The 25,344-nt window shown below is 44.8% G+C and overlaps 1 protein-coding gene across 1 annotated transcript in view; it reads right to left on the bottom strand.

Annotated features, from left to right (window-relative positions):
• Positions 1 to 25,344, bottom strand: part of IGF2BP2 (insulin like growth factor 2 mRNA binding protein 2) — a 463,616-nt gene that overhangs the window by 111,493 nt on the left and 326,779 nt on the right. Inside the window, exon 12 of the mRNA XM_078680475.1 lies at positions 9,052 to 9,168. Within this exon, the coding sequence (XP_078536601.1) occupies positions 9,052 to 9,168 (117 nt within the window). The remainder of the gene's footprint in view (positions 1 to 9,051; positions 9,169 to 25,344) is intronic.

Below are 25,344 nucleotides of genomic sequence, written 5' to 3'. Positions count from 1 at the left end.
GAAACTAATTGAAACGTGCCCGTCCCCCAAGCAGCTGTCGAAGTGCATAAAAAAGTACAGGAATGTGATGGTGGGCCCAGATTTTGCGGGCACTTTTGTAAAAAGCACGGGCTTTTTACAAAACTGCCAATTTCGGTATTGCTTTGCAAATCACGAAATCGATAGCAGTACTTTTCGCAGTTGGACTATCCCTCTTTTCTACATACTTGTTATGTATGAATCTAAAACTCAATGTGCTGTTGACTATGATGCAAAGGCGTTAAGAATTGCAACTTGTTTTAAGCCATAAATCAGTAAACCTGATTCAATTAATCTTGATTACAAATTGGTAATGTGGAAGTTAGGTCCATGGCTCATAATGAGGAAGACCATCTTACTTTGATTTAGCTTGAGTTGCGAAAAAGGACATTCGGTTTCATCTTTTAGATATGCAGTGTTTGATATAGGCAACTGATAAGGCAATATTGATTTTTACATACGACTGTGAATCGTGAGCAGATTGGCAGTAAAACCGGTATGGATTTTTATGATGTCTACTGGCAAGCCTATGTAGAAGTGAAGAAAGAGGATGCCAGTACTGAGCCTGGGGGACCCGAAAAGGAGCTTTTCTAGCATGAGAGAACATGTTTATCTACACAACCTGGACGCATTCACTATGATATGATTAGGACCATTTCAATACTTTTCCTCTTACTCTGAATTCGAAGGACATTGTGCGGGGTAGTAGGTATTAGTGAACTGTATCAGATGCTGCGGACAAGTCTAGAAGGGTTTGAAGGAATGCATTGCTTTTGTCCAGTAATTATCAATATCTTTCAGCACATCAGTCTCAAAGCTGTGCACTGTTAATAATCCAGATTTTCTTCACTTTTTTTATGACAACCAGGGGATGGTTAGGTTCAATCAATCAATCAGGATTTAAAAAGCATGGCTAATCCCCCGATAGGGTATCCACGTGCTTGTAGGTCCCGAAGGCTTATTAGAACAGCCAGATCTTAAGGGCCATCCGGAATTCCCAAAGTGAGAAAATGGTCGGGGTGTGGGGAGGCTGTTCCAAGTCTTTGCTGCGATGAAGGAGAAGGAGCGTCCTCCACTTGTGCTTCGTAGATGCGGACATATTGGGCAAGTGAAAGAGAGGCAGAGCGTAGTCTTCTCGATGGTTGGTGGAAGTACAGGCGGTGGTTAATGTAGGCGGGTCCTTGGTTGTGTAGAGCCTTGTGTACGTGGATCAGCAGCTTGAATTAGCATCTCTTCTGTACAGGGAGTCAGTTGAGTTGCCTGAGTTGGGGTGTGGTGCGGGTTTGTTGGGGGAAGGCCGAGGAGCAATCTTGCTGCGGCGTTTTGTATGGTTTTAAGTTTCTGTAGGAGGTGTGTGGTGATTCCTACATAGAGGGTGTTGCCATTGTCCAGTCGGCTGGTGATGGAGTCTTTCGATCAGCGTGTGGTGAGATATGGTGTTGAAGGCTGCCGAGAGGTTGAGGAGGATCAAAGCTACTGTTTCTTCTCGGTCGACCTAGCATGATCCAGATATCTAGCGACTCCCTAGAGGCAAAGGTCCTGAAAATAAACTTCACAAACCAGAAAACAGAAATTATATCCTATTTACAATACGAGAGTGGAGCAATCTACAATCAAAATGAAACTAGAAAGTAGAACATGAGACAGGAATCCACAAATGCAGTAAGTGTACTGGTCTGGACGGGTGCCCACTTGGGGAAGTGAGGAGGAGGTGACAGAATCCAGAGAAGTGACAAGGCCAATGTCTGGAAGATTCATTGGGCAGCTGAAATGCCTGCCTCACTCACCCACTAGAGCTAGGTGTGTGCTGCATCACCAATCTTTGGCTTCCCTATGGAGTAACAATTTCTAAATCCACAGCCAGGTAAATCAAACAAAGTACAAAACCTTCCCATCTCTCTGCCTCTGTCCCAGTCTTCCAAGAGTCTGTCTCCTTCCCTCTTTTTGTCTCCATACCCTTGTTTTTCAAGCTCACTGCCACAGAGTCCCTGTCTTCCTCTTGCGTCTCTCTCACTCCCTGTATGGTACAGTGGCAGAATATTGAGCTGTATATATTGTGAAAAACATACTTCTTCCAGAAAACCAACTACAAAAATTGGTACATTGACAATAAATATATGTATATTAAGATACACAGATGTATAAGTTAATTAGTAAAGCTATACTTACCTACACACTATTTTTGTCGTTGACATTCTGGCTACAGTATTTTTTACCGCTATATTTGCTTGATATTCTGACATACAACCTCCTGTACTGTCTCAGTCTCCACCTGATCCCCCAACCATGGGAGAGTTGCAACACATGCAAACATTCTGCAGCCAAGAGATGATTTACAAGCAGAAAAATGGATATTGTGCGAGTATTGGAGGACACCCAGTTGCCATACACCAAAAACTAGGCTTAGGAAGTTGTCCAATACATCCTATCAGCATCCCCTGCATTGCACCTCTACCACCACAGTCTACCAATCCTCCACCCATTATGTGCATTCCAGATTGAGATGACAATCCAAAAGAGAAATTAGGAAAATGTTACTTACCAGTATGCATCTGTTCCTGGCATGTAGAGCTGTAGATTTGTATACTTGTGCATAGATCGCCACCAGGTCTTGGGCTCGGATGTTTGCACTTTGTTTTTGTTTTGGAAGAAGTCTTTGTAGTCACGAGGTAGGGGACTCCTCCTTAGGACGATAGTGTGCATGGGCATCAACTCCATCTCTAGATTGTTTTCCCATGGAGGGTTATGATGGAGTTAATAAGAAATAGAAACGGATGTCCATGTGTAATGTATCTAAGTAAGATAGTACTGGAACAGATAGAGGTATCCGGGGAGACAGGTGGGCGTATTCGAATTTAAAGCTCTACATGCCAAGAACAGATGCATACTGGTAAGTAGCATTGTCCGTTCGAGGCAAATGAGCTGTAGATCTTATACTTGTGCACAGTCTATACAGCAGTTACCTCCTTAGCGGTGGCTACCTGTATCTGCTGCAGTGGTTTGAAAAAGTGTTCTTAATACAGCCTGGCCCACACTAGCTTGTTGTTTTGCTTGCACGTCTACACAATAGTGTTTTGTTAACGTGTGTGGTGTAGACCAAGTTGCTGCTTTCCAGATGTCATCTAGGGGGAATGTTCCCTAAGAATGCCATAGATGCCCCTAGTTTACATGTGGAGTGAGCTCTAGGGGGAATGGTTAACATGTGTTTGGCTTTAGCATAGCATATTTGGATGCATTTAACAATCCACCTTGCAATCCCTGTTTTTGAGATAGGATTGCCTTTTTGAGGTAGGGAGAAAGCAACAAAAAGTTGTTTAGTCTTTCTAAAGGATCTTGTTCTTTGAATGTAGTAAAGTATTGCTCTTTTCACATCTAGCGTGTGAAGAGCTCGTTCTGCTACTGAGTCTGGTAGAGGGAAAAATACTGGGAGTTCTACAGACTGGTTAAGGTGGAAAGCAGACACAATTTTAGGTAAAATGTTTGGATTAGTCCTAAGAACCACATTGTTATGATGGATTTGCAGAAATGGTTCTTGTATGGTTAATGCCTGACTCTTCTGAGAGAGGGGATTGTAACCAGGAAAGCTATTTTCCAGGGTAGAAATTGTAATTAGCAATTAGGCAGAGGGTCAAATGGGGGACCCATGAGTCTGGTAAGGACCACATTTAAGTTCCATACTGAAGAGGGTGGAACTCTAGGTGAAATTATCCTTTTAAGTCCATCCATAAATGCTTTGATAGATAGTGTTGTCTGTTTTGGAGATAGGCTGCTATTGTAACGAGATGTAGTCTAATGGATGTATATGCTAGGTTAAATTGTTGTAGATGCACAAGGTAACAGATGATGTTTTGAATAGAAGCATCTAGTGGGTTAATTTTGTTAGATGTACAGTAAAATTACAAATCTTTTCCACTTTGCGGCATAGCAAGCTCTAGTGGTAGGATGTCTAGCCTCTTTAATGATGTTCACGCAATCTCGCGGTGGATTGAGGTAGCCAAACTGTAAGATTTCAGGTGCCAGATCGCAAGGTTGAGTTGACTGGGATCTGGATGCCTTATCTCTCCATGGTTCTGAGTGAGAAGTTTGGGTGAGAGGCGTAGCTTTTGATGAGGAACTACTGATAGTTCCAAGAGGGATGTGAACCATGGCTGACAGGCCCATGTTGGAGCAATCAGGATCATGGTGAGGGAATGGTGTTTGAGCTTCCGAACCACTACTGGAATGAGGGGGAGAGGCGGAAAAGCGTAAGCAAATCTGCCTGGCCAGTTCATCCTTAGCGCATTGCCTTTGGACAATGGGTATGGATACCTGGATACAAAGCTTGGGCATTTTGCGTTTTGGTGTGTGGCGAACAGGTCTATTCCTGGGTGGTCCCACATTTCAAAGAATGGAAGCAGAACTTGAGGATGAAGTTCCCATTCGTGGGTATGCGGTCTTGGACGACTGAGCAGATCTGCAATCTGAATGTGTACTCCTGGGAGGTGTTCTGCAAGGAGATATAGGTTTTGCGGAATGGCCCATCTGCATATGCTTTGAGCTAGGTGTAAAAGCTGCAGGGAGCATGTCCCCCCTTGTTTTTGTATGTAATACATTGCTGTCATGTTGTCTGTACAGACCAGGACAGCTTTGTTTGCGAGGTGGAGTTGAAAATATTTCAATGCTAGGAAGATTGCCAACAATTCCAAGTAATTCATGTGGAATTGATTTTGATGAGGGGTCCACATGCCCTGAATGGTATGGGTTTGAAGATGAGCTTCCCAGGTGGTGAGTGATGCGTCTGCTGTTAGCACTATCTGTGGAACCGGGTCGAGGAACGGCCGCCCTTTGGAAAGGTTTTGTGTGTTCCACCACCACTGACGTGCCAAACACTCCTGTAAGGGAAGCATTTGGAGTCTTGCATAAGGGATGATGAGAATGCAAGAGGCCATCATCCCGATTAGCTGCATGAACACTCGAGCTGATAGTGAGTGTTGAAGCTGAAATTTTGCTATTAAAACTTGTATGGTGCTTATCCTGACTGGGTTGGGGTATGCTAGAGCTTTTGAAGTGTCTATTGTAGCCCCTAGATATTGTTGTATGCTGGACAGTTGGAGGTGGGATTTGGTGAGGTTTACCGTGAATCCCAAGTCGTGAAGCAGTTGGATTGTTTTGTGTGTGTGTGGCACACAGCTGCTGTGTGACTTGGTTTTTATGAGCCAGTCATCCAGATAAGGGAAGACATGAATGTGCTGTCTTCGTAAGTGGGCCACAACTACTGCGAGACACTAGGTGAAGACTCTGGGTGCTGTAGTCACCCCGAATGGGAGGACTTTGAATTGGTAGTGTTGACAATCTACCACGAACCTGAGATATTTCCTGTGAGCGGGGTGAATGGGAATATGAAAGTAGGCGTCCTTTAAATCCAGAGTGGAGAGAAAGTTGCCGTGTTGAAGCAGTGGGAGCACCTGTTGGAGAGTGACCATGTGGAAGTGATCCGATTGAATGTAGAGGTTTAGTGGTCTGAGGTCCAATATGGGCCTGAGAGAGACGTCCTTTTTTGGAATTAGGAAATATAGGGAGTAAACCCCTGTGCCTTGACTGGTTCTATTGCATGTTTTTGTAATAGAGAGAGAACCTCTTGTTTGAGAAGTGTCAGATGTTCTGAGAACATTGGACGTTGTCTGGGAGGAATAGTTGGGGGAGTAGAGGTGAGTTCCAGGGAATGACCGTACTGGATAACTTGTCTTACCCACTTGTTTGTTGTGATTGAATTCCAGACTGGTAGGAACTGTGAGAGATGTCCCCCGACAGGAGTGGGATGATCGGGGGGAAGTGCAAGGAAGTCACTCTTTGGTGGTGGGGGAGTTGCAGTTATCGTTGCCGCAGCCTCTTCCCTTACCATTGTTGCCTCTGTAGCCTCATCGAAAGTATCCTCTGGAGGACGTTTGAGTGGGGCTCTTACAGGAAGAAGAGGGATGTTCTGGGCCAATGGTTTTGGAGCCAGCCCTGTAGAAGGAGCGGCGAAAAGAAACTCTAGGGGAAGGCAATTGTAAGGCCCCCATGGACTTAGCAGTGTCTGTATCTTTTTTCATCTTTTCTAAAGATGTGTCAACTGAGGGCCCGAAAAGATGCTCTTCATCAAAGGGCTGATTAAGAATAGCAGATTACACCTCCTGCTTGAATCCGGAGACTCGGAACCAAACTTGCCTGTGCAACAAAACGCTAGTGTTAATGGCACGAGATGCGGTATCAGCCGCGTCAAGTGCACATTTAATTGAGGTGTTTGCGATCAATTTCCCCTCTTGCATAAGGTTGTTGGCTTTTTGTTTGTACTGGTCAGGGAGGTGTGAGCCCTGCCATACCGGGCCAATAACCTGCCAATGATTTGCAGCCTGTGACACAATACGTTTACCACATGCGTCTATTAGTTTTGGCTCCTTATCAGGTGGGGGGTGTCTCCTGTATTCTGTGAGTTTGCCTTTTGCTTGCATTAGACGCCACAAGAGAATTCAAAGGGACCTGACCTTTAATGTAAACTGGGCCATTGGGCGCTGCCTTATACTTTTTGTCTACCCTGGTGTTGAGAATTCTGGCTCTGACAGGGTCCTTAAAAACTTCTGGGGCATGTTTTAGCATGCTTTTTAACATTGGCAGGGTGTGCGTGGACTTTTGCGAGGGTGCAAAGGTTCCAAGTAAAAGATCTTCCTCTAAGGGATCAGAATGTAACTGTACCCCGTGGTATTGGGCAGCCCTATTGATTAGTTGCTCAAACCCAATATTGTCATCTGGTGGTGATGGTCTACATGGATAGAGGTCCGGGTCATTATGTGGGTCGGGAGCTGTGTTGTAGTCATTCCAAGGGTCTACGTCGTGTGGGATGGTATGTGGTCATCATCCCTATCTAGATCTATATTCCCACACCCATCGGTATGATCATCCTCATCATCTAGTGTTTGAGGTGAAAAAGTATATTGTGGGGTGTGGGGTGAAGAAATTAAAAGTTTTGGATAAGTTGGAGGAGATGAAGGAGGTGGAGAGGTGTTAGTACTCATCTTCTTTCAAGGGTATTTCAAATTCCTTGGAAGTGTTCAGTTTTCTCTTTTTTGGAGGCTTGGCGACGACTTTGACAGTCTCTGGGTCAATAAAAGAGTTTTTTGTTTTGGATCCGAAAAATCAGGTACAGACTGTGTGGCTAAAATGTCTTTTTCGATGCCACAGATTTTGGGTCACAATGTTCTTTGGACCGAGTCTCTGAGGCTTTCTGTGGGGCCTTGGACTCATTTGGTTTTGTTATAGGAGTTTGTGACTCTCAGCCTTTGTTTTGGCTGCGGCGATTTTTTTCAACTCCGAAGCCATTTCCGGCTTTGAAGATTTTTTCGGTTCCGAATGTTTGTCCTTGGTATTATTCGATGCCGAGGGCTTTGGCGTCCAGGCTGTCTTCGGTGCCGACGAAGGGCGTGGCACATCTTTTCAGCACCAGAATGGGGCTGGCTCGAGCCCGAGCAGGAAGGTTTGTCTTTAGGTTTCATAGCTGGGCCAGAGGGCAGGGTGTCTGAGACATGTTGCCGGTGTTGACCTGAGCCAGAGGGCTAGGGTGTTACCGGAGCCTTAGGTTTGGTTTTTGGGAGAGGGGTCTCGGTACTCACGGACCACTGAGCCGGGGTGACTGTCTCCTCTTCGACATTGGAGTCGTCGGCCTCGGAGACAGAGATGTCTTCTTCATCACCTTGTTTCTCCGGCTGGACATTGGGATCTGCTCCGAAGATGTCCTGAATCGAGCTGCTTCCACAAGACATTTTGTGACGTCGAGCCCGAAGGTCACGGATGGTTTTCTTCGACCTGAATGATGCACAGGCCTCGCAGTTCTTGTCTTCGTGCTCCAGGGAGAGGCAGAGATTACAAACCTCGTGCAAGTCCGTGTGTGGGAACTTAGCACCACACCCGGGGCATTTATTGAAAGGAGTCCTTTCCATTGACTGCTGGCGTGGTTGGCGTAGATATGCCCTGCGACCCGCGTCGAAAATCGAGGTAGAGGAGTTTGTTTTAAAGATGCGCGTCGAAAGGGAAACACGATCGAGACAATACTGTTGAGTGGAGAGGGATTGCGCGTCGAAGGGGGGTTCGTAACCGACCCGGAGCGCAGGAAATCACAACCGAACCCGATGGAGGAAAAAAAAATACCTGGCGATGGAGTTGATGCCCATGCACACTATCGTCCTAAGGAGGGGTCACCTAACTTGTGACTACAAAGGCTTCTTTCAAAACAAAGTGCAAACAATCGGTGCCCAAACCAGATGGCGATCTATGCACAAGTATACGTTCTACAGCTCATATGCCTCGAACATATATCTTTATACATTTTTTAGCCTGTCAATGATGATCCCATGATGGAGAACACTATATTGGACTTTTAATATAATTTTCACGTACAATGTTACAAGGCTTGTGGTGGTTATTTCAAGGCCTGACAACCAGAGGTTTTCCCAAAGGTATAATGGCGATCATATGGTAAGGAGCGAGACATTGCAATGATTCTGCTTTTGAATGGCACTTGGAGTGCCATTGAATTGACACATCTACCTCGGCACTGTTCCAATCATTGAAAAAAGGAGAAAGTTGCCTCTTCATTTGAAGACCAAGATAAGGAATTAAATTGATCTGAGCGCTCCGGATAGGTAGTAGTAGGCTGGTAAGGAGACTTAGAAGGCCGGCAGATACAGGAGGTACTTTAAAGAACAAATTATAAGGAAACCCCACTAGGAGCTAGAATGTAACCAGCTCAGCCCCCAACTGTCTAGACAGTACACTCACACTAATGATATCACACATTGGTCATGACTCAGCGTTCCACACCAGGCTAGAACACAAGACTAGATACCGCATTTTCTCACACTGTGCTGAGCAACTAAGCACGCAATCTGAATATTGTCTGCTCGAACATATGGGTAGGTGGGATCAGGAATGAGAAACACCATTCTGCAGTATTTATAAGACCATTAAAAAAAGAAACAAAAAAAAGGTGTTTAGCTACTAAACTAACACAGCCAGTCTTACTTTAATTGAGGCTCCAGCAAACCTTGCTAGCTGTTTAATGTGTTGACCCTTCTTTCCAATGATCGCTCCCACGGCCTGAGTTGGGATAAACAAGTAAACAATCTCCTGTTCTGGTGCCTGAAGAAAACAAAGACACAAACAACAGAGATGTTATAGCAAATCGGTCCGTATTATTGTATACATATGTTTATCTTATTGCAAAGATTTAAAACATTACTCAACACAATTTAAAAACATAAAAACTGATGCACATTTTATAACACATTCTCACTGAATAAGCTGTGTATGCATCATTCATTTTGTGTACTTATTGTGATATTCAAAACGAGGTCTCGTGTTTCATCTTCCAAGCTACAGGCAGCAAAAAAATGAATGTCCAGATGATGCTCGAGCAGCTGCGCTCTCACAGAGCTCTGCTGTCAGCCCTCGCAAAGTGGTGAGTTTGGCATGTTCCAGGGTCACAAAAGAAGGTCCAGGCAGTGAAAGAAGCCATACGATTACGATGGACAGCGACACTGAACATCGGCGACTGCAGTAGCGATCGCCAACAAGACTCTGGGCCTGAGTGGTGAAGGCGCTGGGATGGTCAAAATGGCAGCCATCATGGAGCCCTAGTTCTAATGGCCCTGCAGTAAACAGCCGCAGGGCTCCTGCTTGCTGAAACGGCTGCTTAGTTAGTTAGTCCACTGGCACTATGTTTCTTTTGGATTAATATGGATATAGGTTCACTAGATTGGCCTTAATTTTGGTTGGAATTATTTAAGAGATCCTCGTGCACATGTAGGGGTGTTTAAATGTTTAACACCACTATGCCTTTCACCTCGAGAAACTAGACATATCCTTCAGAAAGATTTTGTGTTTGACTTTCTCTTTGTTTATATCTTCAGATGTATAAGTAATTGTGTATAATTAGAATGGTATCCCCTAGATGTATATATATAAATATGTAAATATGATATATTTGATTTCTTAGGCAGAACCTTGTTTGCCCTTAAGTCCTGATAATGCCTGAAATCTTGAAAGGCTAAAACGCGTTGACAGTTTTTTTGAAGGGACCTTTGCAAAAAATCTTTGAACATATGAAATTAACTAAAGGAGTACAAAAATAATGAAAGGTTGAAACGATTATACCTTGGATACTCCTATTTCGTTCTGGTGACCTGTTTATAAGGAATGTTCTTGTATAATTGATTGAAAAACATCCTTTTGATATTATTGTGGGCAAAGAACCCTGAAAAAGGTTCAATGATATTTGTGTTTGTTTGTACATAAATAAGTTTGTTTGTAAATTGTGTATATATATGTATGAGTTGCGTATATATATATATATGTGTAAAACAGAGTAACAATTGATATACAATTAATCCTTTGAGAAGGAAATGGTTTATTAAATGAAATATATAAACCAATAAGTTGCAATTAATCTTTTGGATTGCCAGTTAGTTGGAGGAGTGTAAAAGAAATTCATGATTCATTACAAAAAGAATAACTTTATTGAGGAAGAGCTAATTAATGGTATCGGTTCCTAGAAAATATATGCGTAAATGTTCCGTAGGCATCACATTTATTACCTTATGAAATGGAGATCCAGAGCGGTGAAAACTATGCAGTACGGCACCTGGCTGTGTACCCACAGGAGAAACCAAACAGCATGCCTCGTGGAGAGAGAGAGCGCTGCTGATTACGGCACTGGCCCCGGTGGCAGCGGCGGGCTGGAATCAGCCCGTTAAACTCAGCGCTCTACCCCACAAACAGCGCATCGGTTAGTGGCAGCAGTGGGGCCTCTGCATTAAGACCCTCAGAGCAGGCGGACAGAGGCAGTGGCGACACCTGCTCGTGCAAAATGGCAATTGACACAAGGCCCTCCTCCTAACGGCACTGGGAGACGATATATGGAGCTCCTGGACGTCAGCTGTAGTATCCAGGCAACGTGCAGAGCGGAATGCGACAGCGCTACATGCTGAGATAACGACCCTGGCAGTAGCGACAACGGCTTAGACTAGGCCCGTTGGTGTTAGTACTTCACATGAGGGATAGCAGTATAGATTGTGTGACCCTGGGGGTCCCATCACAGGATCCTTAGGGTGGGTGGCACTGTTGCGATGATGCAATGCTTTTCCAGCCACAGGGGCACTCACCACATTAGCATCCCCAGGGTCTCAGGCCCTTATGAGACAGACAGCTCTGACCGCAGTGAACGGAAGATCTGCTGCCAACCAGTAGCCCCGGTTGAGTGGCTCGGCGGATGGCACACCTCTGGGGGCAGTGACCGGCTGGGCCCCCCAGAGGAACTAAATAAAGAGACGCCCCAGATTACCTCCAGCAACACAGGTGAGAGCTTTCATGTGGAGGCCTGACACGCATGGGGCGATTTAAGGGTCCCACTGCAAGGGAAGGCATCTAGTGCGGATTTGTGCTTTGAGATCATCTAGAGCGGCTCTTGTGCTTTGGGATATTGGGGTCGTGCACCCTCATTTCGCTCCTCAGGTGGACCTACTTGGGAGCAGGGCCGGTCCTAGGACTTTTGGGGCCCTGGGCGAAAGGGAAGATGTGAGGCCCCTCTAATTTGGGACATTCAGTGCCGGCGTTAGTGCTGGTGGCCGTTGGTGCGACAATATCAGTTGGTCGCCTCGCCAATGAGCTCCTTCGCTATGAATTCCCTCACTACCACCCTGTAACAGTGCTCCTCAAGTTATGCTATGTAGATTTATTCTATGCAGATTTATAAAGTAGTTAGCCGCCTGAGGGCTTCCCAGTGCTGCGTGAGTCGATCGCCATGTATACTAGCGTGATTCTGAGGCGGTACATGTCTAGAGCAAGTGGAGCAAAGCCATGTTTTAAGCATTTTCTTAATCTGGTCCATTTAGTTTCTGAGATCAGTGGGCATAGCATTCCAGAGCTTAGGGGTCAAATGCGAGAAGGATACACACACCCCAATCTGATCTTTGGACCTGTAGCAATCAAGCATTGGAGGATGTTAAGGTACTGCTAGGATTGTAGGGTACCAGGAGGGTCCATTGTAGTTGATTCCCCTATGCACCAAGTAAAGTGTCTTAAATTCTACCCTTTCCTTCACTTGAAGCCAGTGAAATGTTTGCTGAGGTATGTTTGGGAAGCTTGAGGATAGTCCTTGCTGCCACACTTTGGGCTAACTGGAGTCTCTTGGTGATATATTTGGGTGAGCCCATATACAGGGAATTTCCATAGTCCAAGCAGGAAAAGAATCAGCACTTGGGCCACTATTCTCCTAGATTGTGTAGGTAGGAGGTCTAGGATTTTCCGTAGGGTTCTGATAAAGCCAAAGCAAGATGCTGTAAACGTTTTTACTTAGGCCTCCATAGATAGGGAGCTATCCAACCACATACCTAAGATCGTAATGGGGAGGGGGAGAGATTGGTAGTGCCCCCAGACACTCTGGCCATCCGAGGGTTGTTTGCGGTGTTGGCTTGTTTCTTAAAATCATCAGCTTGGCTTTGTTTCCCTTCAATTTAAGTGAGCAGTTAGCCATCCATTATGCAACTTTCTCTAAAAAAGGGACTAGTTGTTGCAAACCTTTTCCCAGGTAAAGGGAGACTGGCAGTTGGGTGTTGTCGGCAAAGGAGACCATCAACTCCTAAAATTCCTTGACGATGTCTGCCAATGGACTTAAATAAATGTTGAAAGGGGTAGGCCTCAATGCAAAGCCCCACGGAACCCCACACTACTCATTCAACAAAGCCCAGCATTACATTCCACTGTTTAGTTGGAAGGCTCAAGGAACAGCTTGGCGTCAAAAGATTACAATCATTTTCATTATTTAGAGATTTTTCTTCACAGCCTAGCGCATGAGCATATATTCCACAGTCAGATATTAAAAATCAATGACTTCATGTCAGGAAACTGCCCTGTGATCAATACTTAGAAGCGGGTGTTACAATCCCCTCTAATGACGACAACTGCGTTTGCTAACCTGATATTAAAGGTAATTTAAAAAGCTCTGCCCGGTAGTGATATGTGGCAGCCCAGTTATTTTTGGCACATGCCACCCCTCTGTTCTGGCCCGGAGGTCTATATACTTCAGACCTGGCAACTGAAATGGTGCCACTGCATGAAGTGCTGTTCCAGTCCAGGTTTTTCTTTGATTTCTGGGGCTTGTTGTCTTGCTTTATAATGGCATGAACAAAACTACAAGCACCAGAAATCAAAATAAAAACTTGGGATGTAGTAGGACATCTTGCATGGACCAGGGAAATTTAACAGGTGGCCCCTTAGTGACATACAACCAATCTCCAAGCCAGCCTGTTCTCGCCCGACACCATTATATGTGTATTAGAAAAAAATTACATCCTATAGCCTTTCCTTTTACATCAGCAAGATTGTCACATAGATCAATTTGTAAAGTCCTCTCACTTTGCACTCAAAGAAAAGAAAACTCTATGTTAAAAGAATAGGCAGCAATTTGTCAGAACACATCCCCTGATATTTGATGTCTGTCTTTGAAATTTACAGGCATCTTTATTGCTCATTCACCTTCCAAACTCCAGGGGCCTTATTTATGAAGGCCTTGCGCCGCCGGTGCGTCACTTTTAAAATGGGAAAAAGTGACGCACCGGTAGCGCAAGGCCTTCATAAATAAGGCCCCAGCATTTTAAAGTTAGGGGTCCTGCAGCTGCCCCCTCCACCCCCCGCACTCCTACTTCCAGCACCTATAGCCTTCTTTGTCTCCTATACGGCATGTATCTTATTTCTTTACACTTTTCCTTACCTCCTCCTGGTCTAAGCACACTGTTTCCCCATAGTCAGAGTGTGTTGCTGCTATTTACTTCTCTCAAGTATCCCCTTTGCTTTCCTCTCTCAGCCTCCCTCCAGCATCTTGTCTCTTGATCACCTTTCTCGTCCTAACACAAACTGTCTCACGTTTGAAGTCTTCCCATTTCCCCTCTATTGCTATATGTTATCTTCCCACTTTCGCTCCGCACGCTCCCATCCACTTATCTCCTAAAGGGCAGGGTACACCACAGACCCAGATGTTAACACACACAACAAATGTGACAATATAAAAGCAATAATTCAAAAGCATCTTTATTGCTTATTTACCTTTGGAAAACAGCAGGGTTATTTAGGGTGTGCTGTAGCACCCCACTCACCCCTATTTCCAGCGCATGTGAAAATTCTCTGGACTGCCCACACAGCAAATGCACCTACAAATGTAAAACTCTGCTGTGTTACATGGACTGTGGCAGTAAAGTCAGGCATGACTCAGTTCCAGAACGTGAGGATATTTGCAGTCTTATATTATGTGAACTCAGCTCTAAGGCATTAGAGAGCTTTACATGATCGCCAGTTACGTTACAAAAGGATATTTTCATTTTTTAGGGGCGTGTGGAAATAGTGATATGCCCAGAATCACAGGATGTTCAGCAGACGCTGGGACTCTAACCTAGTTCTTCAGTTCTATTAGGCTGCTCAATGCGCACAAAGCCCAGAAGAAAGCGTTTGTCCCATGGGCTTCAGAGCCATACTTTAGTGCTACAAAGTTCAGGAGATGGGGTGGGGGGGGGAGGGCGGCCCAACCCTGGGTGTCACAGTTCTGAATAATGACTGTATTTCCCAGGGCAGGGCCCCCCAAACTTGGGCTTAGAGGTCTGATCCATTGCTGCAGGGCACAAGGGGCCTCTCCTACCCTGGGCCTCTTTGCGCTGGATAAGGGATGTGAGGCCGAGAGATAGGGGCCCCGCACTTGGGCCCTGATCCAGTGCATGGAAGCCCAGGGAAGTGGGGGCCACCTCTCCCGGGCTTAAAAGAGGTGTGGTGCTTTTACTATAAACTTTGCCCAGCCATGGCTTCTCCCTCTTCTACTGCGCCGCCTCTCCGCACCTATTACAGTTCAGCCGATCCTGAAAACAAAAGGGCCATTTGTTGCTTGGAAACGCAAATGGCACCTTTTCAACAGAGCACAGCCTGGCCCTTGACCTGCTTACACACAATAGTCTTCCCTGCTGTTCCAAGACCCCTGGCCATTCTTTCCATCCCTCCATGCCCGTGATCCCAGGACTGACACCACGCCTTTATAACTGCTCACGTTTAGGCACCTCATTAGCAAAATGTAAAATTGCAGTGATCGGAGGGGAGGGGGGGCCTGACTTTAATGAAGCCTTTCACGTGGAAGCGAGGCCCCAGCGAGGCCCCATGCGTTTGAGCCGAGCGCGAGGCCCTGGGCGGCTGCCCATACTGCCCATGCCTAGCGCCGGCCCTGCTTGGGAGCATCCACAATGGAGAGGGGTGGTCCCTCGATCAAAGTGTGGTGTAGCTGGAAACTTGCTGGTGACATAGCCCCTGTTTCCTTGACAACCGGCCCACCTACGTGGGCTGATATGGTGCAATCATGACCACTCACCGCGCCAAAAAGCACAATTTATTGAAGGACATTCTCAGTAGGCCCCCCACCAAACAAATCTGACCAAAACTGAGACACCTCCTTGCCTTCAACACTCGCACTGCTGCAGCTGGTGCGGATGGTCCGGAGGAAGAAGCCCCCGTCACCCACGCCTTCTTAGATACCCTCATCAGGATCCTGAAAGACGATATAGCAGCCCTGAAGCAAGAAATGACAACAAATATCAGGGACATTAAGAGAGACCTGGGAGATCTGGGCCAAAGAGTAACCATCCTGGAACAAACCAGTGACACAAGAGAGGAGGAACTTGATGAGCACAGACGCAAACTACCGGAACTGTGCGACAAGAATGAGGACTCGCAATATCACCTGGAAGATCTAGAACACAGATCGTGCCGATCCAACATTAGAATTAAATAAGTTCCTCTTCCGGTGGACTTTGGGAAACTGGAGGTCTATGTCACTCGTCTGTTCATGTCACACCAGTACTTGCAGACAAGGACATAATTCTAGATCACATTCACAGGGAGGGTCGCCCAGCCAAATCCCCTGGCATGCCTCAATATATCCTGACCTACGTAGACATCAGTACCGCTAAAAAAGAAGCCATCATGTCAGCAGTGCGCAATCAGAAAGCAATCACATTTGAAGTAGTGAAAGTGTGTTTGTTCCGATACTTGTCCCCCATCACACTATAGCATCGCAGGGTGTTCTGACCATACACCATATCTCTGTGGGAGAAGGGGATCCGGTATGAGTGGGCCCATTCCTTTCAGGTTATCTTCATATGGAAAGAGATAAATATGCACCATGGAGCCATGGAGGAGGCCTGATCGGTCCTGGCATGGAGGCATCATAAGAGGAAGAGGCCAGCCACTCGATGTCGCGGAGCTTGGCACACTCATCCAGCGTGTCATGGAGTCCCTCACGGGTGGAGAACACATAACCTGGCAAGCCCATGGATGTGGAATGCAGTAAGGAGAGAACAGCCTCACTACACCAACTACAATGCCAGGCACTGCGTCGGACCATGAAAGCAATTAGCAGAGGGATGGTTTGAATATACTTTCCCCACCAGACGTCTGCTTGAACTGCTTAAGCTTTTTTGTGTTTACCCCAGGCTCTGATTTGAGGACCTGGGCTCCCTTGCCCTCTCTTCACCAATACATTCTCAACAAATGTGTCAGCGCACCGATTTGATCCCACCTTAAGCTCGGAGATACTCACTTGATAGCGACCTGGTCCCCTTGCACTTCTTTCATTGTGCTCCCAGGAGGAGAGTGCTATACTCCGCTTGAACATCCGGGGCCTTAATGCTCCAGTAAAGCATCTAGCACTTTTTCGATGCTCAGAGACTCTAAATGGGACACCCGCCTCATACAAGAAACTCACCTCCTTAAATTTAACTGGAAAAGCATGCGGTCCTGCTGGTTTGATCGTCAATACTTTTTTTTGAGTCTGGGGAAGTGGGCGGGATGGCAGTACTCCTGGCCACGCACTTCCCGGCTCAGGTTATCCAGACAGCAGGCATACTCCTTTCACTCCGCATTACGGTGAATACTCACACATTTACTCTCGCTAACATCTATGCTCTGAATGAACATCAGGAGGCTTTCCTCCTGGATGCTGTGGGTTGGCTGGTGCCTATCCCTGACACAGAAACTCTTATTGGGGGGGATTTGAACCTAGTCCCTGATGCACTTCTGGAACGATCAGCTCAGAGGATAGGGCAGACAGGGGCATTCACACCGACAGGACTTCAGTGGGTGGGGGACATGGGTCTAGTAGACGTGTGGCGACAACGCCATCCAGCGGTGAAGGATTAAACCTACTTCTCAGCAGCCCACTAAACATACTCTAGAATTCATTACTTTCAGACATCTCCACATTTCACAGCAGTCGGCATTGAAGTGGCCGCCATTTCTGATCATTCGTCCATCTTTATTACACTTCACATCCCAGGTCCAAGATCACATCCTTGTACAATGTGCCTTAATCATAAACTAATGACATAGAATTCGACTTTAACTGAGCTTAAGGACACCATTAGCACTTCCCTCAGTACCAATGACATGCCAGACACCCCCACTGCCGTCCTCTGGGATACTCTGAAGGCTGAGCTAAGAGGCAGCTTTATAGCGGTCGCTGCACAACTCAGAGATAGAAATGACAAACAACTCAGGCTAGAAGGACAGGTGAAGGAACTAGAGGAGGCCCATAAGCATTCTGGCTGCCACAATGTACGGCACCAGCTTAAGATACCCGAAAAGCAAGTTAAGGCCTTAGACATGGACAAGACGGAATATGCGCTTAATAAAAATATTACGCAGGGGCAGCAAAGGGCTTCTGGCACATAGGTTGCATGCACAGGTGCTCAAACAGAAATTGCGGGTCACAGGACCATAGGGTGTATCAGGATGCGCAGACCAACAAATATATGGCGGTAAGGCCTAAAATCGTCCCCCACATTCTGGGAGAACACTTCTAGCGGTTGGGGAAAATTCACTGTCATGTCTGAAAAAGAGCCTCGCTTGAACTAGATCTTCGACAATGACATAAATGACGGCACAGCTGTCAGGCCACGTGGAACTGGCATCACATTTTTTTCACATTAAAATAGCTCCCACAATGAAGGCAGGTGCCACGATGGGGGTTGGAGGGCTGCCTCATAGACAGACAGCAAACAACAAGTTCAACTGGCTGGATGTATCTGGGGTGTGGGTGGGGTGGATGTGTCTTTTAAATTCTGAACTGGTAACAGCTTTCATATATTTTGCATTTTGTTTATTGTAGCAGGATGCTATGGCAGAAGTTGCTGGCAAAACCATGATTTTAGGTGTGTCGCCAACGATGCAAACATCACAGCACAAGTATATTTAATGAGGACTAAAGCGGATATGCCTATGGTGAAAGCAAAGAGGATAAGAAATTAATCTCAAGGAATGTTCTAAAACCTTTGGGAAATGAAAAATAGATGGATGTAAAAACAAAGTCCTGTCTTATCTTCCATTCCAAATCGGCCAAGGGAGAGTCAGTCTCTCAGATATAGAGCTTATGCATTGAAAAACAGATCCTAGAGTGAGTTTCGTTGGAAAATTCAGTACATCTTTCTTGGTCAAGATCAAATTCTGTCAGGAGAGTGGGTTCAAATAAAATTATAATCGAAAATCCACAGTAGAAACCTTGCTTGAGGAAACCAGAGGAACATAGGTTTCAGCTAATGTCCATCATTGCTCATCCAACCTATCCGTTTTTTGCCTACTTGCCAACAGACTCGCATCGACCTTGGCTACTTGATTTCTGATGGTGATTAGCGTACCAATAGATGCAGTGCATTTTTTAACCATTCATTTATTTATTTATTTTATTTTTGACATTTGTAGAGCGCCACGAATACCCTAAGGCGTCTCGGCGCTAAACAATTCGTATGCTTCTTACTTATGTTGAAAGTCTCATTGATTGAACAGTCATGTCTTTACAAGTTTCCTAAACTGGAGGAGTGAAGAGCTCGTCTTGATGTATTGAGGAAGAGTATTCCATAGTTTAGGGGCTGCCACTAGAAAACGGCGGTCGCCCCAAGACACTGTCTTCGATCGTGGAATAACTAACTGGTGCAAGGAGGAGGATCTGAGATGTCTGCGGGGGGTGTAAGGTTTTAATTGATCCTTCAGAATATACGGTCCTTGGTTGTTAAGTGCCTTGTAAACTATGCATAAGGACTTGAACTTTATTCTGTTTTTGATGGTAAGCCAGTGATATTGTCTTATTATTTCTGAGATAGGTTGAAACTTAGCTGTTCCAGAGAGCAGGCGTGCCGCCGCATTCTGTATGGACTGTAACTTTTTTATGACTCTAACCTGAGCATCAAGAAATAGACCATTACAATAGTCTAAGGAAGACAGGACTAAGGAGCTGACCAATGTTTTGATTAATGCCTCCGGAAGAAAGGGGCTGATCTTCCTAATCATTTTTAGTTTGTTGTGGGCCGTTGTCGCAACTTTGTTTGCATGGTCCATAAAGCTGAGACCTTCGTCGAAAATGACTCCCAGGTTCCTGACCTTTGAAGTTGGAATGGGGGGTGAACCAAAGGCCGGTGGCCACCAACCTAAAGGCCATGATGGGAGAAGAGGTCCAAAAATAACTACCTCAGTCTTTTCTGAGTTAAGTTTGAGGCAGTTTGTAGCCATCCATTCTCCTATTTCGATAATTCCGTTTTCGAAATTTTGAGCAACCTGTCCTCCATCACCCTTGATGGCCAGTACCAACTGCGTGTCATCCGCATAAGATGTTAGGCTCATCCCATATGCTCTGATGACATTGGCGAGGTCCGACACATAGATATTGAATAGTGTCGGACTAAGGGATGAGCCTTGGGGGACACCGCATGGCAGCGTAAGTTGAGCAGATTGAAACGGTCCATCCATTCTGAAGCAGATTTATTTCCAATCCAGTGCAAGTTTTTGTACCATTTTATTACTATCATGTCCAAGGTTTTCTTGATCTACAACTTCTTATAAGATTTTGAACATCAATATTCACCAGCGGCATTCGGTACCTAGTAGCATAAAGCAAAGAAGACAGCGGCTGCCATGTGTGCCTCCTTTCCTGATGCCGCCAGAGAATGGTGACTAAACTGGCTCACTTATACAAATTAAGAGGATTGGTCTGAGGAAAGGAACTCTGCTATAACAGATATAAATGCCCTGAAATACACTAACAAATTAATTGGAGAGACAGTGCTGCAATGAAAAAAAAACACTGACATGGTGTGAAAGGCCCTAGGTGAACATGCAGCAAAGTGAAACCTGTCGTTTTGAGGCTAGGCACCACTCACTGTGTTAACCAATTGATGGTTAGCGACACCAACTGCATTGATAACATATGGATACACCTCACAGCAAAACAATAAGGGGCGGGTGTCGCACGTCAAACCCATTTTCCAAACGATTATTAATGTTTTGCAGTGTGTGCATTGTGAACAGTAAAGATATTTGCAACTAGTCATGAACCTTTACAACCGATAGAAATCTTCCATACATCAGGCCATTCGATATGGGTCTGCAGTTTGACAAATATGTTGCATTTGTTTTTTTAATTTGGACAACCTGTAAGTGCCTGCAGTTCAGCGCCCTCCGCTAGTGATACATCGCTTATGTGGGTAAAGGCTAGTGTCAGCGTTTGAATACGGGCCTTACAGGTGCAGAGGTGGGTGACACATTTCTTCATGTAAACATTAGTGATGGATAGATTATTTTATGATGAATAAGATTAAAAAGAAGCAAATCTTCATTGTAAAAATAAATGGTTTAGTATTTCAGCCGGAGTTTAGTAAAGAGGCAATGTCCTTAATTATTTTGCTGCAAAGTTTCACTGACGTAATTCTAAGACATATTGTGGTTCACATAAAAAATAAACTCAGCACTTTCCGTCATAACATTCAGAATCTGAACCATCTCCTGTCCCCACCCAAAAACAGCTCTGTAAGTGTGAGACCTGCACACCTGTCTGGTGAGTTGTATTCAAATCTTAAAACTGGTTTAAACTAATGAGGGAGCAACCCTGCTGAGGGTTTTGCCCAACACCCTATGTGAAAACTGCACTGTCGAGGCCTGGAGACATCCAGGTCTGCAAGGTGCTCAACCCAATGTCCCCAGGGTTTCAGTAACCATACCACATTATTTAAAAATGTTTACTCTCAAATTTTGTAATGAATATTGAATGAGACAAAGTAATCATTCCAATTCAAAAACTAATCAAGTAAATAATTTTCAATTGACTAAACTAAATTGTAAACAAACAGTTGCTCAATAACATTCAAAGCATGTTGGAAATATAGTCACATTACCCCTCTGAACTATGATCCCTCATGTATCCCTTCTATGTAAAGCGCTCTGATATCCGCAAGGATCTTGTCCGCGCTATATAAAACTTTCAAATAAATAAATAAATAAATAAATAAATAATCATAATTTTGAAATTATCAAATCTCTCAACAGAAAAGCCCAATGCATTTCAGGTTTCAATGAACCCTTCTTCACGGGTTAATGTACAATTTCATGTTTCATGTAAGTTTTCTTGACTTTTAGTTCCGTGGCTAGACACTACAATATAAACAATTAGAAAAGTTGCTTAAGATCTTTGATGTTAAAAAGTTTGTGTGTTTACATACAATAGGATATGTAGAATTTGCACATATTTAAAGAAAAAGGAGCAGAAGAGAGAAGCTTAAGATCAGGGATGGAATTTTAGAACCAGTCCCGTGGTGTGTATAATGCCGATGCTTTTCAGTGCATCCCTAAGAATGTACGAGAAAGTCTATTTCAAACGTTTACACCAATATACCAAGTGCGATACATCCTACAGCTGTTAAGTGGAACTAGCCCCAAACCTGCACACAAAATACCTCTGTGCTGCGTGCCGTGTAAAGTGGAAACCAACTGTACCACTATAGTTACTTACTTCACCAGTAGATGATGAACTCTCTGGCTCTGCAATAAATGGTGCGTTACTTCAATCTCTGCTACCCAAGTTTACGATTGCGTCTCCCGTATAAATTATTTAAGCTAATGGGTCTTACCCGCTTCGTATAGATTGATTCAGTCAGCGTAGGTAACTCAAACAGTAAGCACGTGCAGTTGACTGAAAATAAATTAAATATGAATATATATCGGGCGTTTCTTCATTCTCAGCAAACGCCAATTACGCTTCCCAATGTATGTCTAGGAAGACAGTCTTACCCACTTCGTATTTGGCATCTCAACTCGAAATGTTGTCCGTATTACATTTCCCGCTACGCCCCATCCGAAGGATTCATCAGTTAAAGCTAAGAAATTGAAAAGGAGAAGCCTCCGTAAGGAATATGCTACTTACCAGTATGCATCTGTTCTTGGCATAGAGGTCTGCAGAGTGGTACATTTATGAATAGATCGCCATCTGGTGTTGGGCTCGGATGATTGCACTTGTTTTTCTTCTGGAGAAGTCTTTGTCGTCATCGATGACTCCTCCTCTCGGTGTTAGTGCGCATGGGCATCGGCTCCATCCTTAGATTGTTTTGCCATAGTAGGGTTAGATGGAGTAGTGTAGTATAATACATAAAGATATGCCCATGTACATGTATCTAAATAAGACAATGTTGGGACAGACACTGGTTTCCGGGGAGGCAGGGAGGGCATGTACCACTCTGCAGCCCTCTATGCCAAGAACAGATGCATACTGGTAAGTAGCATATTCCGTTCGAGGCATATGGGCTGCAGATGGTACATTTATGAATAGATTATACAGCAGTTACCTCCCTAGCGGTGGTCACCCGTGTCTGTCGCAACTGTTTGAAATAGAGTTTTTAATACAGCTTGGCCCACTCTGGCTTGTTGTGTAGCCTGCACATCAACACAGTAGTGCTTTGTAAAGGTATGTGGTGTAGACCAAGTTGCTGCTCTACATATGTCATCTAGGGGAATGTTTCCTAAGATTGCCATAGATGCTCCTAGCTTACGTGTAGAGTGAGCTCTAGGAGGAACATTTAATGTTCTCTTTGCTTTTATGTAACATATTTGTATACATCTTACAATCCATGTAGCGATGCCTGCTTTAGAGATAGGATTGCCCTTATGTGTTGGGGAAAATGCTACAAATAGTTGTTTAGTTTTCCTGAAATTTTGTGTCCTTTCTATGTAGTACAAAATGGCCCTTTTGACATCTAGTGTATGTAGGGCCCTTTCTGCTACCGTCTGTGGCTTTGGGAAAAAGACTGGTAGTTCCACCGGTTGATTGATGTGAAATGCTGAAATTACTTTAGGCAAGAACTTTGGGTTTGTTCTAAGAACCACTTTATTCTGATGTAATTGTAGGAATGGTTCTTGTATCGTCAATGCCTGTAATTCACTTACTCTCCTGAGTGAGGTAATGGCTACAAGAAAGGCCACCTTCCATGTAAGGAATTGTATTTCACACCTATGCATAGGTTCGAAAGGTGGTCCCATTAGTCTGGTGAGTACTACGTTGAGGTTCCAGACCGGGGAAGGTGGTAATCTTGGTGGAATGACTCTTTTAAGGCCTTCCATGAAGGCTTTTATCGCTGGCACTCTAAACAGGGATATGTGCTGCCTGTTTTGTAGGTACGCTGCTATAGCTGCTAGATGTACTCTGATAGATGTGTACGCGAGATTAGATTGCTGTAAGTGTAGTAAGTAGCAAATAATCTCCTTTGTTGATACGTCCAGAGGGTTGATATTGTTAGTGGTACAGTATATAGCAAACCTCTTCCACTTAGCTGCGTAGCATGCTCTGGTGGTGGGACGTCGCGCTTGCTTAATGATTTCCATACAATTTGGGGGTAGATCTAAGTATCCAAATTCTAGGATTTCAGGAGCCAGAACGCTAGGTTCAGTTGTTTGGGATCTGGGTGCATTATTTCTCCATGGTTCTGTGTCAGGTGCATGGGTAGAATTCTTAGCTTTTGGTGTGGCACTTGTGAGAGTTGCAAGAGCGTGGTGAACCACGGTTGTCGTGCCCACGTGGGTGCTACTAGTATCATGGTCATTGAGTGTTGTTGCAGCTTTCTGACCACTAATGGGATTAGTGGGAGAGGGGGAAAAGCGTATGCAAATTTGTTGGACCAATTTATCCATAACGCATTGCCCTGCGACAGGTGGTGTGGGTACCTGGACGCGAAGCTTTGGCATTTTGCGTTCTGATGAGTGGCAAAGAGGTCTATCTCTGGTTGTCCCCATCTTTGGAAGAATGGTTGCAGTATTTGTTGGTGCAGTTCCCATTCGTGTATTTGTTCCGACTGTCTGCTTAAGATGTCTGCCATCTGGTTTTGAACTCCTGGTAGGTGTTCTGCTAACAGATAGATGTTTTGAGGAATGGCCCATCTCCAAATTTCCTGCGCTAGTCTGGATAGTTGGAGAGAGTGCGTCCCCCCCTGTTTTTGAATATAATACATTGCTGTCATGTTGTCTGTTCTGATCAGGACTGCTTTGTTGGTAACATGCATTTGAAAGGCTTTCAATGCTAGAAACACTGCTAGTAGTTCTAGATGATTGATGTGCAGCCTTCTTTCCTGCACACTCCATCTTCCTTGTACTGTATATTTCTCCATATGCGCTCCCCATCCCGTGAGCGATGCGTCCGCTGTTATTGTCACCTGTGGAATTGGTTCTAGGAACGACCGCCCCTTGGCAATGTTTGTTGTGTTCCACCACTTCAGAGAGCGGTGTGTGCGGTCGTCTACCAACACCAGATCTGTAATCTGTCCTTGAGCCTGATTCCACTGTGTCGCTAAACATTCTTGTAGCGGACACATTTGTAGTTTGGCATATGGTATTAGCAGTATGCAGGATGACATCATCCCCAATAGCTGCAAGAACACTCTTGCTGTTAATGAGTGTTGTGGCTGAAATTTTTGAATGATTGTAAGCATTGTCTGGATCCTGACTGGATTGGGGTATACTTTGGCTTTTTCTGTGTCTATAGTAGCCCCTAAATATTGTTGAACCTTGCTTGGTTGCAGGTGTGACTTTTTGTAGTTCACAGTGAACCCTAGTTGGTGCAGCATGTGAATTGTCTTCTGTGTGTTCTGAAGACATTCTTCTTGTGACTTGGCCTTTATTAGCCAGTCGTTCAAGTATGGGAAGACATGTATTTGTTGTCTTCTTAGGTGGGCTGCAACCACCGCTAGGCATTTTGTGAACAACCTTGGCGCCGTTGTGACACCAAACGGAAGGACTTTGAACTGATAATGTTGTCCTTCTACCACAAACCTTAGATATTTCCTGTGGGCTTTGTGAATCGGGATATGAAAGTAAGCGTCTTTTAGATCCAGTGTAGAAAGAAAGTCCCCTTTCTTCAGTAAAGGAAGTACTTGTTGGAGCGTGACCATGTGGAAATGTTCCGAATTTATGTATGCGTTGAGAGGT

Source organism: Lissotriton helveticus, chromosome 3_1 (genome assembly GCF_964261635.1).
Source record: "Lissotriton helveticus chromosome 3_1, aLisHel1.1, whole genome shotgun sequence".
In the NCBI taxonomy this organism is placed as follows: Eukaryota; Metazoa; Chordata; class Amphibia; order Caudata; family Salamandridae; genus Lissotriton; species Lissotriton helveticus.
This window is presented reverse-complemented; position numbering and strand designations above follow the sequence as displayed.